General features: G+C 43.4%; 1 protein-coding gene across 3 annotated transcripts in view; it reads left to right on the top strand.

The window, feature by feature from the left end:
• smad7 (SMAD family member 7) overlaps positions 1-16,832 on the top strand; it is a 42,514-nt gene extending 25,682 nt beyond the window's left edge. For all 3 annotated transcript variants that reach the window (XM_069923868.1, XM_069923867.1, XM_069923869.1), the window contains one exon: positions 16,179-16,832. In XM_069923868.1, the coding sequence (XP_069779969.1) occupies positions 16,179-16,717 (539 nt within the window). In that variant the 3' untranslated portion in view covers positions 16,718-16,832. The remainder of the gene's footprint in view (positions 1-16,178) is intronic.
• The last annotated feature ends 2,200 nt before the right edge of the window (positions 16,833-19,032 follow it).

Here is a 19,032-nt window from a genome sequence, read left to right as displayed (position 1 = left end):
CTAGATCCAGGTGATAATTTTCAGAGTCCTGTGCGCTTGTGACTCAACAATATTGATATCTTTGATGGTGAGCTGGCATTGGTTACACATACTAGGTTGGGCACTAGTCAATTGGAGTGTACATCTAGCCTGCTTCCACCCCTTCCAACCTCTCCCTACCCCTTCCCTCCCACATGGTCTCTCTCTTGCCCTCCGTGGCTGTCAACAGAGAAGAATACTTCAGATTCTCCCAACTGAAGGCAGAGGTCTTGAAGATCTGCTTGGGTTGTTAAATCATTACACTAATGGCAAGCTCTCTTAGCTTCTGGCATGCCATTAGAAATCTTCCTGACCCAGGGCTGCTGCCCTTCCTTTTTTGAATTCTTTCACCAGATGCTATAATCAAGGCACACATGTGCTTTTTCCTGACAGTTTTTGACATACTTTAGTACTTGTCATAGCCAATTTCACCAGGGTCTTCCAGGACAGTTCCAGATTCTGTTTAGGTGCAGAAAATCTTTGAAACACACAAGCTGTACCAAATAGTATCCTCACCTCTATTCCTCATTTTTTTTCTCTCTCTCTAACACACTTTTCAGGTTTCTTTGTCATTTCCTCAATTAGATTACATTGACATACTAACATCCCTCAAGGCTGATGCTGTTCCGGTTTCTGATGAACCAAAACACTCCGCCTGAGTCACGCATTGTGTTCCTGCATTTGTTGCTGATTAAGGTTCTGGCGGGTGGGGTGCTGCAGTTATTAATGACACCGTTTACTTTGAGCTAATAGCTGGGAAACAGCTGGCATTTTATCAAGTAGACTGAACAAAGTCTCAGTAGGGTGAAGGGTTGATGGTGATGGTTTGAAGTTCTTGCTCTGTGTAGCCTCCCAAGGTTGTCCATAGTTTTTCTTTGTTTTCAATATAAATTCTGGAATGGGGAGGTGAAAAATTATATTGCAGCACCCCTGGTTTCCAAGCAGGAAGAGGTTTTGAAATTGTGATAAAAGTATTAGGAAACCATCAGAGAAACTTGAGAACCTGGATTAGAAAGGTGAAGTGCTTTTAGATGTTTGGTGCAAGGAACAAGGTTAGATGAACTCAGTTGGACAACATTAGATTTCATTCAGTTGGACAGCATGAGGGCACCATATTGGTGGAGCGAAAAGAAACAATCTACTGGAGGAACTTAGTCGAACAGCGTCAGTGGGAGCAAAAAAACCATCAACTTTTCAGGTTGGAACCCTTCATCAATACTGCATCACCTCGGTAGCGTCTTGTGGCACCATATTTCCTGGTGGCCTGTCTTTCTTCCCTGACCCATCACTTCTGTAAAGTGACGTTTAAACCAGCTCACTGGGAGACACTGAATAATCTTGTAAGATTAATTTGAAGAAAGCAGCCAATTATTCCTTTCTTTTGCCCAGAATTTATACCGATGTGAAGCAAGGAAGTTTGCATGAATTTATTTTTGAAACCCTCATTTTGATACTAATGTCTGTGTGGCTGGTGAGGAGAAAAGGATTGAGCCAACAACAAAAAAAAAATTAACAGCAGGCAGGATAAATATGTATCAATGGCGTTATGCCTCCTAAACCAATTGATGACCCTTTTTCTGTATACATTGGAGTCTCTTTAAATGCGCTTCATCCTTTGTCAGAAATGGACTAGAAAACATGCTTTTTACCTGGAAAGGGGGTGGGGAAATGAGGGTTCAAACTAATTAATCAAACCTTTTGATTGGATATCTCGCTCGCATCACGTGTAGGCTTTGATCAGAGTGCCCAATAACCTGGAATGCTGACTTCAGTACTCCGCTATAGAAGTTGTATCCATTTTGATGACTCCCTAAAGGTTGATACGAACTATGCAGGAGATAGGAGTGTGATAACTTTTGATGCCACGGCCAACATTGAATCTTGTTCAGACACGCTTTTGTAAAGAGGCTCTTTGCCTCTTTGAATAAATAGAATAAATAAATTATTCTTATTTCCCTACCTTTTCATCAAGTCCTTCTCTCCAGGAACTCTCCCCATCACCACCTCCCCCTCCCCAAATTGTCCTTTGAATGTCCATCATGTATACAGGTAAATTGCATCTGAATAGCATCCTACAATGTTTTTTTTCACACTATAAACCACATTGATCAAGATACATACATTTTCCTTTTCAAATATATTGAATATAAATATTCTGTTCTATTGTCCTATCACCAAAGTAAAATGAACTCGTCCATCTTGCTGTTGCTGTGTGCAGGCGAGATGCAGAGCTGTAAAGACAGAGCTAGGTTTAAAGCTACCAATTCAGATGCACTTTGAGATCTTTGGAGCGATTTGATAAAGTGCCAGATAAATGTAACTCCCTCTCATCCTTTTAATTTTTAACTTGTATACTGGTACAGTTTTTAAAAAAATTGTTAAACTTATCCACCAAATAATTTTGAAAAAAAAAACAATAAGGTCACCTCAGAAATTGAAATAAATTCTAACCGAGCTTCCTGTTTCGTCCTAAATTCCTCATTTTAATAAATTGCGTCTCCTGGCTTTTGAACCTTGAGAGAGCCATAGGTATAATGATTGAACAGCAAGCAATAAGTGAGGCTCCAGCTAGACTGTAGGGGAATAAAACACACAGGCTAAGCTTTTGTCCTTCAGACTGACCCGCTGAGCCTCCATTTCACCCAATGCAGTACAGACAGATGTCTGTTTCTACTTCACGGTGTACTGTTTGGGCTGGAGTTGCTTTCAGGGTTGTGTGTGTGGTGCGGGCTGCTGGATGGGGGCGGGTGTGACAACTGATTTCCTTGCAAATTAAAACCTTAAGGATAAAAAGACTTTGAAGATGTGGGAGATGGACCCAATTCAGGCTGGCAAGTGATTTATATCACAAGTTGTAGCCTCACACTGTGACTGTGTGGTGTGTTAAGGGAAGAAAAGGCACGTGATCAGGAATAGAAATGATTTGATTATAAAGCCAGACAGAAGTAATCATTAACTTCTCCAGGCTGCTTTCCGTCTCCAGTCTGCTGGGTGGTGGTGGTGTTTTTTCTCTCTCGCTTTGAATGCCATGGGGACACAAACCTGCACGTTGTGAAATTGCCTGCTAGTTGGAGGATCTGAAGAGGCATGGAATGGGGGAAATGTCATGAAGAGGAAGAAATGGAGAATTTTGGTTGTTGGACAGGAGACCCACAATAGTGAAGAGAAATTGTGGATGTAAAATTTTGTACTCCTATTGACCATGAGGGGGAAAAAAAAGAGTCCAGGGTACATGATGTATAGCTCACCTCCCTGGAAACTGCAGCCTCTGCAACCCTCAACATGGGTTCCTATTTTGGCCCTGGCCGCCTGTCCTCCAGAGTTCCCACACCTGATTCTAGCCCAGTGGTTCTTAACCTTTTTCTTTCCACTCACATTACCACTTTCAGTAATCCCTATGCCATCAGTGCTCTGTGATTAGTAAAGGATTGCTTAAGGTGGTACGTGAGTGGGAAGGGAAGGCTGAGAACCACTGCTCGAGACCCTATTGTTATTGAAATATTTTGCTTGAGAAAATTGTCATTGGCCCATTTCCTTTAGAGTTATGAAACCATGCGCAAAATGAGTCAATTAGGTACAATGAAAACAGTGGTTTTCAAACTTTTTCTTTCCACACACATACCACCTTAAGCAATCCCTTACTAATCACAGAGCACTGATGGCATAGGGAATACAGGTTCCTTTATCCGGAACCCTTGGGGGAAAGTGTGTTCTGAATTTCGGATTTTCCAGATTTCGGAAAGCCCACCTGAATTGTGCTGTCGTATCCACTCCAAGCGCCGGCCGCTGCCTCCAAGCGCCGGCTGCCTCTCTCCCCACTTAGCAGATTTTGGAGCTTTCCAGATTTTAGATATCCAGATAAAGGATCGTGTACCTGTACTTAAAGTGGTATGTGAGTGGAAAGAAAAAAAGTTGAGAACCACTGCTCTAGCCAGTGTCTGCTCAGGCTGCCTGCCCGTCATATCTCCTGTACCTTCAGCCAATATAAACCCACCAATTCTCACAACTATTTCGACTATGGTGTCTCTTAGCACATTGCAGTCAGCAAAGTATTTTTCACTGCAGTGATTACTATTGTAGTATAGCTGTAACGGCTGCCATTTTGAACACAGGAAGCTCCTCCATGCAGCAGTGCCAAAGAGGATCATGTTTTTTTGTGTGATGGGCCCAGAGGACCCCAAATCCCAGCAGCAATAGAAATTCACTAAGATAAATGGTTACTTAAACAAAAGTTACTTTTAATTTTCTTTAAACATTAAAAACTTTTAACTTATTACCATTAACTTAACTTAACCCCCTTCCAATTCTAAATGCCCGGGTATGTAATGTGTGTGTAAGTTCAGAAAAGTTCTTTGATTCACAGTCCAATCTCACTTCTCATTCCTCCAAGTTCACTGATATCAGGCAATTCTTATACTGTGCTCAGAATTTAACATTTATGAATCTTCATCAGGTTTTGGTGCTTGAAAGGTAAATGGTTACTGCTCAGGAAGACTCTTGTCAGTTTTCAGAGAAATTTATTGCTCATTGGACACACACAAACTGATTCCTTCCGATCAGCCACTTCAGTGTCTTGCCGAAGGAACTTGTCCCATCAGGGTTTTACAAATGATAACCTCTTTCTTTCAGATCACCACAGGGTTCCTTTTCTGTTTCCACTATCTCAGGCAATATAGCCAATCATCTTCTCTTGTATGGACCACAAGGGCTTTGAACAGGCTGAAATCAGAACTCACAACCCGACTTCAAAATGGGGTTTCCAACTAGCTTCCAAAAGTCACTGCAGAAAACCAGCAGTTGCTCTTTCTCTGTCAAACTTAGAAAAAGTTTGACTCCCTGCTTACAAAACCACATGACCCTCCTAGAACAGCAAACTGTATTCAGACAGACTGCAGCTCCAGACCCAATCTTCTGAGTCTGTTCATCTATTGCTTTCCAAAACAATGATCCATTACTCACAGCATGTCCAATTAACACCTACTTTTGAAGTCCTTTAGCAAAAGTGATTTCCATTGTCTTTACAAAGACACTGGGAGCCTGGACTGTCTGGTTTGAGCAGAGCTCTGGCATTTTAAATGAGATCTGTGTTTGTGACCTACATTAAAAACCCCCACAATTTATCTCCTTTAAAACATATCTATATAAAATATAACATAATCTGTCACATCTGAAGATCCAACTGCGCTGGGTAGGTCACGTCTCCAGAATGGAGGACCATCGCCTTTCCAAGATCGTGTTATATGGCGAGCTCTCCACTGGCCACCGTGACAGAGGTGCACCAAAGAAGAGGTACAAGGACTGCCTAAATAAATCTCTTGGTGCCTACCACATTGATCACCGCCAGTGGGCTGATATCGCCTCAAACCGTGCATCTTGGCGCCTCACAGTTCGGCGGGCAGCAACCTCCTTTGAAGAAGACCGCAGAGCCCACCTCACTGACAAAAGACAAAGGAGGAAAAACCCAACACCCAACCCCAACCAACCAATTTTCCCTTGCAACCACTGCAACCGTGTCTGCCTGTCCCGCATCGGACTTGTCAGCCACCAACGAGCCTGCAGCTGATGTGGACATTACCCCTCCGTAAATCTTCATCCGCCAAGCCAAAGAAAGAGTGTAAATCTTTACATTTATTTGCCACAAAAATACCAAGAACAGTGTTGTTCTGCAAGGAGTCTTAACAGGTTATATCTAACATTCACATGGCTGTGCACAATGATTTGAGTTATAGTTATAAAGGCGGGGGGGGGGGGGGGGGGGGAGGGACGGACGGACTTCATTATTAACAAGCAAGGACAGCCTGATGATGTTGTTGTGGGGTTCATTCATGAGCTTAACTGCTGCAGGAAAAAAACTGGTTGTAAGTCTGGATTTCAGGGTCTGAGTTACAGGGAAAGGTTGTGCAGACTGGGGCTTTTTTCTCTGGAGCGTAGAAGATTGAGGGGGGGCTTGATAGAGGTGTTTAAGATTTTAAAGGGGACAGACAGAGTAAATGTGGATAGGCTTTTTCAATTAAGAAAGGGGGAGATTCAAACTAGAGGACATGGTTTAAGATTGAAGGGGGGGAATTATAAGGGGTACATGAGGGGAAATTTCTTTATGCAGAGGGTGGTGGGGATGTGGAATGAGCTTCCGGCAGACGTGGTCGAGGCGGGATCATTGGTTACATTTAAGGAAAGACTGGATCATTACATGGATAGGAGGGGACTAGAGGGGTATGGACCGGGTGGGTGCTGGTCAGTGGGACTAGGAGGGTGGGGATTTGCTAGGGCATGGACTAGTAGGGCCGAACTGGCCTGTTCTGTGCTGTAAGTGGTTATATGGTTATATGTGTGTGTTTTTGCACTCTAGCCACCTTAATGGGGGGGTGGGGGGAGAGGTAAGGAGAGTGTGTCCAGGTGTACTGGGTATTTCAATGTGTTGGCTACATTTCTTGGGGAGTGGAAAATGTTGAAGTCCATGGAGGGGAGGGGGTGTGTGTTAAATTCTGAGCTGCATTCACTACCTTGCGCTGCAACTTCCAACCTTGCACAGCAATTCCCTTATCATTGCACGTGTAGAAACTGTTGAGGGATAAAGAGCACATGTCGAGCTTCCTTAGACATTTAAGAAAGTACAAGAGTTGGTGCTTTTTCTTGACCATTACTTCAACTTGATTATTTGCAGGACTGGTCATTGGAGCTATTTATTCCTATTTTTTTTCCAGCTCGTGCCATTGATGTTGACATGGGTGTGGTCTCCTCTGTCTCAAGGGAATGCTGGCTGAATGCTAATGTGAGCTGGGAAATTGGTGGGAGCTTCCATTCCTTGGTGTGGGATCTTTTACATCAGTCTGAATGGATGGGGTGGAGCAGAGGTGGTTTCTTGGTTGCTGCTGTTTCCTGCCTGTCATGGGGTGGGGGGGGGGGGGAGGAAAAGTGTAATGTTGGAAGTGGCCATTACATAGGTCAGTAAGGGGCCTCCTGATGCTATCTTGGAAGGGACAAAGGAATGCCCCCAAATTCACTTGCTCCAGATTAACATTCCATAAGGGATTAGTTCTGTCTACCAAGGGTCTTGAACTGGTTTCAGTGCAGATGCTCACATAGTAACTCAGTCAAAACCATCAAGCACTGAAATGATCGCATGTTCAGAACGAAAATGATTACCAGACTTTTCCGTTCCAGCATGATTTTTTTTCGCTCCGTTTCACTTACCTCATCCTCCTTTTATGGATCTGAGCAAAATTTGGCTGTAGACTGGTTTTTAAAAAAGTCAACCCTTGGTTATTTATTATTATTGCTCCTCCCCCATAATATTTCACATGCTTGAGGGTTTTCAATGGGTTCAGTCATGAAGGTTGGCAGAAAAGGCTTCTCCACCTCCATGCTTGAATGTGATTTTTTTTTAAAAACTTTGAAGGGGGGGAGCGGGAAAGTACTAGATGTTTTTGCACAAGCTTACAGCACATTGAGGGATGATATTGTGACCCCCTCCTGCATATCCTCCCATGAAAATTATATGCTGATGTATTATATTTAAAAATTGCTTTCCCTTCATTTTCTCCCCCTCTCCCCGGTAGGTTAAGGCACCCTTTCTCCCATCTCCCCACCAGGTCCTTGCTGGACCCCACACCTATCAAATCACCCCCATTGGCACATGCATACCTTTCTGGGCAGGTAACAATTCCAGCACATTGAAGTGCACCAAACTCCTTTGGAATGCAACAACTATTGTGGGCACAATAAAGAGTTGTAAAATACAATTTTTTTAAGAAGCATGTTTTGTTGCTTTATCTTATAAATTGCTCACAGTTGGCCCTCACAGCCTTGACTGTCAAATCATCTTTGCAAATTTGGCTGCGGCAGACCTTTTAATCACAACCTCTCGCCTAGCGTAACAGTACAACATCATTAAAATGCCAGTGAACCAGGGTTCGAATCTGGAGTTTGTGCATAGCCCCCGTGTCTGTGTGAGTTTCTCTCACCCTTCAAAATGTACCGGGATTGTAGGTCAATTGGGGTATTTGGGCTCGTTGGCTAGAAAGGCCTGTTAACCGTGCTGTATGTCAGAATTGAATTTCTCTATTGACAGTGGTTGCCTGTCACTTTAGTGGACGCAATCACCCATTTCAAATAATTTGTTCATTGCTACAAGAGGTGGGAGTTTTAGAACACTGAGCATACAGATAGATACTGGATAAAAGGTCACAGACTGGAACATTGACTGACCATAGCCACTTTCAGGTGCAACCTCCGCCAAGAATGCGCCTGCAGAAGCAGATTCAGACCTATGGAATGGTCGTTCAGGTGGCAGCTCTGAAAGTGCAGCGCTGGCCACCTGAAAGGGACAGCTTCACTGGAGACGCCTCGGAGCGCACTCCGGCTCCTGTCCTTTCGGAATGTCGGTGCTGGGGCGGCTGGCACGGCATTGATGTCCTGCGCCGGGAGCAGGGACAGTGGGGAGGGAGGCTGTCAGGTGTTCGCCAGCTGATTGTCATCCCCTTAGCAGCCGCTTTCAGGCGGCTGCATTCCGTTGCCTGGGGGGACCTGAGTGCTCTGGCGATTATCCCTCCTGGAGGAGGGTTACAAAGTGTGCCTCGCATGTGCCTCCTGCGCTTTCAGGTGGCCTCCTGACAGCCGCATAGGGCTATAATATGCGGCTTTATATTGGGGTATTTTGGCCACCTGAAATTGCCTCATATCTACTCGGATGCTGCCTGCCTGACCTGCTGAGTTCCTCGAGCAGTTCATTGGTTGCATACAGATGCTGCTTGTGTGGGGGTTTTTAAGTCCATGTGACTAATAGGGATATAGACAGGCCTTAATCCTTAATTCTCAAGAACAATGGAACACCTTGCCAAAAGAGGCTGATAGTATTTGTGAGAGCCATTTATGTAATATGCTGAGATGAGTACTGATAGCTTTGTACCATGATGAAGGAAATGCATTTAAAATGCAAATAATTTCTCCCATATCTCTGTTACACTGTTCTCCTTGTCTGTGTACTAATGAGACACTAACCTCTCATTATATCTTGCTTCAATGAGTGGGTGGGGAGGGGGGGGTGAAGGGAGGGGGGAAAAGGGGAGAAATGTTTCAAGAGGGAAATGTTTGTGTGTATTTTGGTCAGTATGGTTCATAGTGTGAAAAATTTTTAAAAATTAAAAGGACCATCCCTTGAAAGTGCTTTGCTTATTTAATTGTTTTGACACTCATAGTCTGTTTAACCCCCCCTGAAAATACAGTATGGCAATACTGTCCACTCTTGCCAACAAAAGTCTCGTTTTTAGTTCACTGCAATAAATAGCCAGGCATAATTGTCATCTTTGGCCCAATAATTTTTAGTGCGCAAAATGTATGAAAATTATGGCTGGCCCTTACACTAAACCTAAATCTTCAATTGCATTAAATAATCATCTAGACATCCCACAGAATTAAAAAAATGGGACATGAAGACTCCGAAGACAATTACACTCTGTCTGGAAATAAATTGTCTTAAATGGTAAGTCCCCCGCCCTCCCTTTAAGGGCTTAACTTACTTTGAGTGAAGTGTGTGCAGCAGTGGCCTGCGGACAGAGTTGCAATCTGTAATTTGCATGGCTGATGAGGCGCTTACACCAATGGATAAAGAATGTCAGCAGGAAGCAGTAATCAGCTGTCTGCCTCATTCACTGGAGACAGACTCTTGCAGACAAAAGGAGCCGGGCTTGCTTTCTTTCCCTTGCTTTATTGTTCAGGCCCCAGTCACTGCAGTGAATGGGAGGGTTCCAGCAGCTTGCATAGCAGAAGTGCCTTTGTGTGGCCTGTCTGTCCTTTTATTGACGGTGCATTTGCAAACCTGAAGCAATACCCCTCCCCCTAGACAAGTTTCATACAGAACTGCCCTTTTGCAGAAGCCAGTGTCAAAAGGAATATACACATACATAGAAATGTCTGTCTGTCAAGATTTTATGCCCTCTGTTATCCACCCTTTCGGCAGTATCTGGCAATAAATTTGCAATCCTTTCTTTTCTCCATGGACCCCCTCCATTCCCATCACCCAGGTTCACTGATGTATTCGAGGGTTCAGTGATTGAATGCACTCTAGAAATCAGGAACACACAGAAAATTAGTGTAACTGGCAGAAGGAAAACACAACCTCAAAATACTGCCCACCTGGTCAGCCACTTCCTGCCTCATTTATGGAAGAATTTGCCGATCCCACATGAGCCACTTAACACTACTCAAGGGAATGCCTTTTTAAAAATAAAAGCCTTAGTGTCCATCCCATTAGCAACATGGCAACCACTTCCTGTATCGTCCATTAATTAAAATAGGCTCTTTGGCCATAATAGGTAGAGTCTGATCTCTGGTGCCGCATGCATGCATACTGGTTTTCATTGGTATTTCTCCAAATAGGTCACCTTCTCAGGAGAAGGGAGGTTCTCTTATCTAGAAGACCCTGCAGCATGAGGAATGGTTCAAAAACCAACTCTGGCTACTAGTGTGCGTGAGCTCTGCTATCTCAAGGCACTACCATCTTGGGGCACTGTGGGGGGTGGTTTCATTGTACAGAAATGAGAGGCTGCATCACGCATTTGTTGCCTTAAAACGCCAAAAGTCTGGATAATAACAAAACGTTGAGGCATGGATAGGTTACTTTTGACCTGATGTCCTACCTTTAGATCAGAGCAGTGGTTCTCAACCTTTTACTTTCCACTCCATACCACTTTTAAGTATTCCCCATGCCATAGGTGTTCTGTGATTAGTAAGGGATTGCTTAAGGTGGTATGTGGGTGGAAAGAAAAAGTTTGAAAACCACTGCTTTAATTGTACCTAATTGACTCGTTACGTGAACAGTTTCATAACTCCAAAGGAAATGGGCCAACGACAATTTTTCTCAAGCAAAATATTTCGGTAACAATTGGGTCTCGAGTAGTGATTGTCAACTTTCCCTTCCTATTCACATACTTGTTAAGCAATTCTGTACCAATCACAGAACACTGATGGCATAGGGATTACTTAAAGTGGTATGTGAGTGGAAAGAAAAAGATTGAGAACCACTGGATCAGAGGAACAAACGTTGGTCAAAGTAGACCTTCCTTGTTGTTTCTGATGTGTCTGTCTGAGATGCCACCCAGGTCTGTTTGAATCAAAATTAACTCCCAAGTAAGAGCTATGTTGTTCCCATACTAGACCAGCTCCATCACTGTCTGGTATGGGTACACCAACAGCCCTGAGTGTAAAGCCCTCCAAAACATAATGGACACAGCCTAGGACATTACAGGCAAAACCCTCCCCACTATTGAGTACATCTACAGGGAACACTGTCGTCAGAGAGCAGCAGCAATCATCAAAGACCCACACCACCCAGCACACTGTCTGTTCTCACTGATGCCATCAGGAAAGAGGTACAGATATCACAAGACTCTCACCACCAGGTTCAGGGACTAATTTAAGGAATCTTACTTGTACCATTTATTGATTTTCTTTGCTCTCCCATATTGTACACTGTTTGTTTGCATTCATTTACAGTTCTTTCGATTGTTTTCATGTTCGCTGTGTGCAGTTTTTTGGCACTACCAATTAGTGGTAATTCTACCACGCCCGCAGGAAAAAGGAATCTGAGTTGTATGTGATATCATGTATGTACTCTGACAACAAATCTGAAGAACATCAGGCACAATCATTTGGGACCTTTGCACTCTGTAAAAAAATAGAACAGTAACAGGCCCTTCAGCCCATCTTGTCTGTGTTGAACTGGACCTATCGACCTGCGCCCGGTTTATAGTCCTCTATGCACCTGTCCAATTTTTTTTGAATGTCAAAATGGAGCCTGCGTTCTTCACTTCAGCTGGCAGCTCATTCCACACTCTCACTGCGTAAACAAGGGGGCAATGCTGCAGGAAATGGAATTTGGAAATCAATGCTTGTGATGTAATTGATTGTTATTACCAGTCAAACCCATAGTGGAAGCAGAAAAGAAAGATGGGCCACCTACACCAATCTAAGGTTGCCACGTGCGGGGAGTGCAGTAATGATCCTCTTTCTTAAAGTCGTTTTGTTTCCCTTTTCTTGCTTCATTTTGGCAATTAATATACTTACTGTATTAGGCACTCGGGAGTAATGCTGAGAATGTGGAGAGGTTGAAAAGAGCCCTGTTGAACAACGTGTTCTGATTTCATTCTGGTGCTTGTTTTGAGCAACTTTTTGAAGGGGAGTTTGAAGTAATTTGACACAGATCCTTAACTTTTTTTTTCCCTTTTCCTGCTTGTTCTCTGCCAGGATTTCATTTGTATGTAGTTGAGCTTGGAGAGGGTTACGAGGGGCACTGCAAAGGGGAGGGAAAATGAAAGGAGTGGAGGTGATGGGGGAGGGGTGCCAGAGCAACATTGCCTCATTGCAGCTTTTAAGAAAAGTCCGAAAGCCGGCCAGCTCTTGCTTTGAGGACTGAGGCAAATGTCAAACACACAGAAACCTCATTAGAGCTGATGCTATGGATTAACCAAGCATGCAGCGCGAAAACTTGACTTGCAACTGTAAATAAACCAAGCATTTATAAAACATGTATGTGTGTGTATGCACGCAGCTTTCACGTTAATAATTCAGACAGGATTCCAGTTAGTTAGAAGGGTGCTATTATTTCTGAAATGGTGAGCTCAGTCTCACAAGTAGACTGTAATGAACTTTCAAGTTTATCTGGGAAATAAAACTTTTTTTTAAAAATGGAGTTTGACTAGATTTGTACAACTGAAACCAGAGGCTTGTGGTCACTGTACTCTGCTGTCTATAGCAGGCTGTCAATCTCTGTGTGTTTGGAAAGATGTTTGGGCCCCCAATTCTGGGGGTCCTGGGTGGGAGAAATAAAAAAAGGTTGGCCGGTCAGTTGTCAAGAAGACGTGGCCCATGTTTGCTTCTGCTGGTGGTTGTGTGGCACTGTTGAAAGAGCAGCTTCAGACACCACATCTGCATTATCTGCAGTCACTGTTACCATCCATTTTCAATCCTCATATACTGCTGCCTGGAATGTTAAAGATTCCACGCACAATTTTCTTTAAGAATTTGAATGCAGGAATTGTATGAAATATCTCATGCGGGGAGGGGATTTTTAGCATCTGTGACAGCATGGGAGTGGTAAATCTTTCACGTTTGTTCCATTGTGATCCTGTGTGCAGTGTCTTTGTATGCTCTTGTGTTAACCGCATGCAAGTGCGCACATAGGTATTTCTCGGTGATGATTTTAATACTCCAAAGGTGGTGGCGAGTCGCCTTCTTGAACTACTTCAGTTTTTCAGTGGGAAGTGCTCCTGCAGTCCTGTGGTTAGAGGATGTTCCAGGATTTGGAGCCAGCAAAGATGAAGGAAAGGGATTGAATTTCCAGACCATTGCTCCACAAGTGCTGATGCTCTCATGCACCAAATGCACTGGTCTTCACTGGCAGACATTGTGGACTGGGGAATTGGCGATGGAGTAACTGCAGTGTGTTTGGAGATGGTGGAGACTGCAGCCACCATGCACCAGGGGCTGGAGTAATGAACCTTAAAGGTAGTGGATGAGGTACCAGTCAAACGGGTGTTTTGTGCTGGATGGCAGTGTTTCTTGAGAGTTGTGAAGGTGTGCTCATCCACATGGTGGGGAGAGAATATTACGTCATGCTTTTGACTTGATTCTTTTAAAATTGCAAATACAGGGACATGATCCTTTATCCAGAACCCTTGGGGGACAGTGTGTTCCGAGTTGATTTTTCCGGATTTCAGAACAAAGGCCAGCCAGCTGCTCCAGATTTAAGCCCACCCGAATTGTGTTGCCGTATCCACCCCTGCCCGCCCAAATTGCACTGCCGTCTCTCTCTCTCCCCCTTCCCCCACCCCCCCCCCCCCCCCCCCGCCTGCCAGAGTCACGCTGCCGTCTCTCTCCCCCTTTGCCCACCCGAGTCGCACTGGCATTTCTCCCTCCGCTGTGCCAGAACCAGGAAAGCAATGTTGGTCTTTGGAGCTTTCCAGATTTTAGATGTCTGGGTAAAGGATTGTGTACCTGTACTCTAAATCTGAAATAAACTAGAAAAATGCCAGTAATCCTTTAAAGTGTCAGGCAACCTCTGGAAAGAGTATCTTTAGATCTATCCACAGAAGCTGGCCTGATCTGTGTTTGCAGCATTTACTTCATTCTCCTGACACATTCCTTGTTGGGGGGGCTTTGGAATGCTTGGATGAGAGTGCTTTGCTCTGCGATGTCTAGCCTCTAACTTGTTCATGTGGCCACAATATTTATGTGACTGATCCAGCTGAGATTTTGGACATGATGATCCCCTGGCCTAGGGAGTCAGTAGTTCCTTTCACACTGCCAACCCTCCTAGGAAGCGGATAAACTTACTGGGCCTGCTACACCTGGGGAGCCTGCCATACTGCACTATGATTCATCCAGTTCATCAGGAACCTGGCATTTTAAGGGGGCTTCCACCTCCAGCAGCGATGTCACGAGTGGCATGTATAGCGCTTTGACAGCCCCGCTGACTGCACAGTTACATTTCACAGCACTGTCAGTGGGGCTGTAGGAGCACAGCCGGTTGCGCCGTGAAATATAACTGTGCAAATGGCGGGGCTGTTGAAGCATGCACACAGTCACTAATGGAACCCGGTAAGTCGAGTAGACTGTTCACATTGCCACAGAGTGATTAACGAGTCGGCTGGGCTCTGATACTTGTCCCCACCAAGAGCCTGGTTGATTGTTACTCTCCCTGCCTGGTTGGGACCTTTCACATCGCCAGATTACCCGCTACAGACCCGCTAAATTGGCCGGTTCCACGCACATGTACTTGGTGATGTGAAAGGGGCTACGTGTAATGGTGATGTTAGTCAATTTAGACAACACAAAAAATGAAGCATATATTTGTAATTTGAGGTCAATCTTTGTAAACCAAGATCAAGTTATGTGCTGGTGTGAATGTGGGTATTAAGAACTACATTGAAATAATCCTGTAAAACAGAAACCTGTTTCATTTCAAATTTCCAGTATTTTACCTTTGCTTCTGTGTTAATATATATGTCATCATAAAAAATTTTGTTAGAAAATAAATATGCCCATAATTGTCTATTTAAAACTTTGAACACTCAGCAAGACAGGCTGTTAGTACAGTAAAACCCCTGTTATCCAGAATTCAAGCAATAACCGGGAAAATAAATTGGCATGCCTTGCCGTTAGTTCGCCAATCACGCAACACACGATCTCAAGAAACCAGAAAATTCACTTTTCTGGCATCTACTAATCTCCATAGGTGCCAGATGCCAGGGGTTTTATTGTATAATTGTTTCCTTCCAACTAATGTGAGTGATATTTAGGGTAGGTGGTGATTGGGTAGTCTGCCATTGGTTGCCAGCCCCAACAATCCCTCTCCCTGAATGTTTGCATCAATGATGTGTTCATAGGAACATGGAAGTAGGAACAGGAGTTGGCCAAAAATGGCCCATCGAGCCTGCTCTGCCCTTTAGTACGATCATGGCTGATCTAATTTATGACCTAACTCCACCTACCTGCCTTCTCCCCATATCCCCTAATTCCTCTATCATGTAAAAATTTATCTAACCGAATTTTAAATATGTTTAATGAGGCAGCCTCAACCACTTCCCTGGTTAGAGAATTCCAAACATTCACTACTCTCTGGGAAAAACTATTATTCCTCATCTCTGTCCTAAATCTACTCCCCCGAATCTTGAGACTGTGTCCTCTGGTTTTAGTTTCCCTGGCCAGCTCCTCTCATTCTTCTGAACTCGAGCGAATACAATCCTAGACGATTTAATCTTTCATCATAAGTCAACCCCTTCATCCCAGGGATCAACCTAGTAATCCTCCTCTGGACCGTCTCCAAAGCCAGTATATCCTTCCTCAAATATGGAGACCAGAACTGGACACAGTACTCCAGGTGCGGTCTCACCAGTACCTTATACAGTTGCAACATTACCTCCCTACTCCTGAATTCAATTCCTCTAGCGATGAAGGCCAACATTCCATTTGCCTTCTTAATAACCTGCTGCACCTGCAACCTAACTTTTTGCGATTCATGCACAAGCACTCCCAAGTCCCTCTGCACAACAGCATGCTGTAGTTTTTCACCCTTTAAATAATATTCATTCTGCAAATAAGTGTCAATTTTTTATGATGTTGAATAAAGGTTAGAACTAAATGGTTTCTTCTTCCTCCTGCAGAATCCCGAATAAGTCAGGAGTTGGGAAGTCAGTCGCACTGGTGCGTTGTCGCATACTGGGAGGAGCGGACACGAGTGGGGCGCCTATACACTGTCCAAGAACCCTCCCTCGATATTTTCTACGATCTACCTCACGGGAATGGTTTCTGCCTGGGACAGTTAAACTCTGACAACAAGAGCCAGCTGGTGACCAAGGTCCGGAGCAAAATAGGTTATGGTATCCAGTTGAGCAAAGAGCCAGACGGGGTGTGGGTCTACAATCGCAGCAATTATCCGATCTTCATCAAGTCAGTCACACTGGACAACCCGGACTCCAGGACGTTACTGGTTCACAAAGTATTCCCGGGCTATTCCATCAAGGCTTTTGACTACGAGAAGTCTTATACCTTGCAGAGACCCAACGATCATGATTTCACACATGAGCCATGGTCTGGATTCAGCGTCCAAATTAGTTTTGTAAAAGGCTGGGGCCAATGCTACACGAGACAATTTATAACCAGCTGCCCTTGCTGGCTGGAGGTGTTCCTCAATAACCGATAGAGTGGTGTTATTAAACGACTCAGATTTAGCAGAGATGCTTTCAACAAAAAGTAATGAGATTTAATAAAAGAAGTGTATTTTATGTTATATATAAATATATTATATTACTTGTAAATATGAAGACGTTTTATAGCATTATTTATGTATTGTGCAATGTGTAAACCGGACAATTAAAAATGCACTTTGCTTAATATAAATGCAAATAAGATGAAAAAAAAACGCCAAATTTAAATAACACAGATTGGTGTTCCTATGGGTGCTGAAACCAAGAAGAATGTTTTTTTTAAATAGAGGAGTTTATGTTCAAGTGGAAAAATAAAATTGTACACCTGATTTAAAAAAAACCCACCTGATTTGGATATATTTTTCAAGTGAAGCGATGGTTGATAAGTTTTCCCTGCTTACGTTTAGTTTCATTATCAAGGTGGACTGAAAATCATTCCCACCCATCATTACATGTATTTGTTATGCTTTAACAGTGAATGGGTGGGTGAAGATCTGTTTTGTGAACAGATGAGCTTTCTTTAGTTTTTACTTCTCATTCTTCCAAGGAAACCTATGTTTTGAGTCTCTATCTCGTGAAAATGCTGTCTTGTGTTTGATTATAGCTCCCAGCATCTCAACCAAGGAAATACCCTTCATGAGAGAATAGGGGAAAGAACTTAAGACAACCCCATTGTCCCCAATATTTCTGCAAATATTTTATCTCTCTCTCCCCACACCCCCCCCACCTTTCCTGGCAAGTTAATTTTTAATTTTTTTTTTCTTACTCTGTCAATCCCAGATCAACTGAAGCAGTCAAGCCATGGTATACTTCCTGAATTGTGTAATTATCATTGGACAATGAAAATTTTGCTTCCTGAACATTTTTGAGTGCATTTTATGGATTTTGGGATATTTATTTCAAAAATCACCTTAAAAATTTCCTGTCATATTTTAAGTCGACTTCAAGCATATAAAGCCATGAAGTGCAACATGTCGTTGAAAATTCATTTTCTGCATTGGGACTTGGACTTGTTTTCTGCTTTTCTTGGTTCAGTTAGTGATGAACATGGTGAAAGGATTCACAGGACATTGGCCATGGAAAAGCAGTATCAAGGCAACTGGAATCCATCAATGCTGGCAGACTATTGTTCGACACTGACACGAGAGGCATCAGATGCTGAGTACAAACTAAGATCAGTGGCAAAACATTTTTAGGTCAGGTGAACTAAATTGTATTGAATTTAGAATGCTTAATCACATACTTGATTAAGCATTCTAAATTCAATACAAGTTAGTTTTAATATTTCTCCAACTTCCTACGTGATGCAGCAAATCTGAAATTATCTTTGCATTCATCTTGTTCCCAATTTTTTTTCAGGATGCAAACCTTTAGAAAAAAACTTGTCCAGTGTTATCAGTTGAACAAATCCACAGAGCAGCTGTTAGGACACAACAGCCTGAATCTCATTTCTCACTATGTCTGGCATATCTACATGTATGCCTCTTCAATGACACCTTCCTTGGTTACTGAACACTATGGGAGGAACTGACATAGCACCCTCTGAAACAAACACTAAAATGGAATCAGTGCAATTCCTGAAGGGGATTCAGGAATTTTAACTTTCCGATAGTTTGCTGCATACCTTTTAATAGTCAGCAGAAAGCCATCTTTAATGGCATGCTCCCAATGGCAGCCACTCAGCACCGCACACATTTGGACTGCCATAAGGGAGAACGAGAGGCTACAAGGGAGAGTGTGAGAGCTACTTGCACTCAGAGCCATCCTAAAAACCTGGCAGCAAATGGCTCATGTATCTTACTCTACTCAGGAGCAAGAATCCTTACACCATGCAACAATTGCAAGATCTGTCAAGAGTACCTGTACACGGCTGTTTAAACCGGAAGAGTGGAGGTCATGTGAGGGAGTTGACTCAATGGGGATGCCTGGTATCTCTCTGCATGCATCAGAGAATAAATGCATATTGCAATGTGCCTTTTAAATAATTTTACCATGGATTCATTTATTTATCTGATATAGTCAGTGCAGTTGGTTATGCACAGCAGGGTGAGGAGGAACATCATCTGGGCTTCCCCAGCTTATGATTGGCTTACTACATTGGTGTACTGTGGAAAGGGTCATTAGCGAGGTTATGCTGGATGCAATCACTGCCTGGCAGCGCCTATACTTCGTGAGGTGCTTGAGGGGAGATTCGGTATGTCACCGAGGACTCTCTAAAATTTCTACTGGTGTACTGTGGAGAGCATTATGGTTGGTTGCATCACTGGCCAAATCTCAGGATAAGGAAAAACTGCAGAGGATTGTTAATTCG

Source organism: Narcine bancroftii, chromosome 3 (assembly GCF_036971445.1).
Source record: "Narcine bancroftii isolate sNarBan1 chromosome 3, sNarBan1.hap1, whole genome shotgun sequence".
Taxonomy (NCBI): domain Eukaryota; kingdom Metazoa; phylum Chordata; class Chondrichthyes; order Torpediniformes; family Narcinidae; genus Narcine; species Narcine bancroftii.
This window is presented reverse-complemented; position numbering and strand designations above follow the sequence as displayed.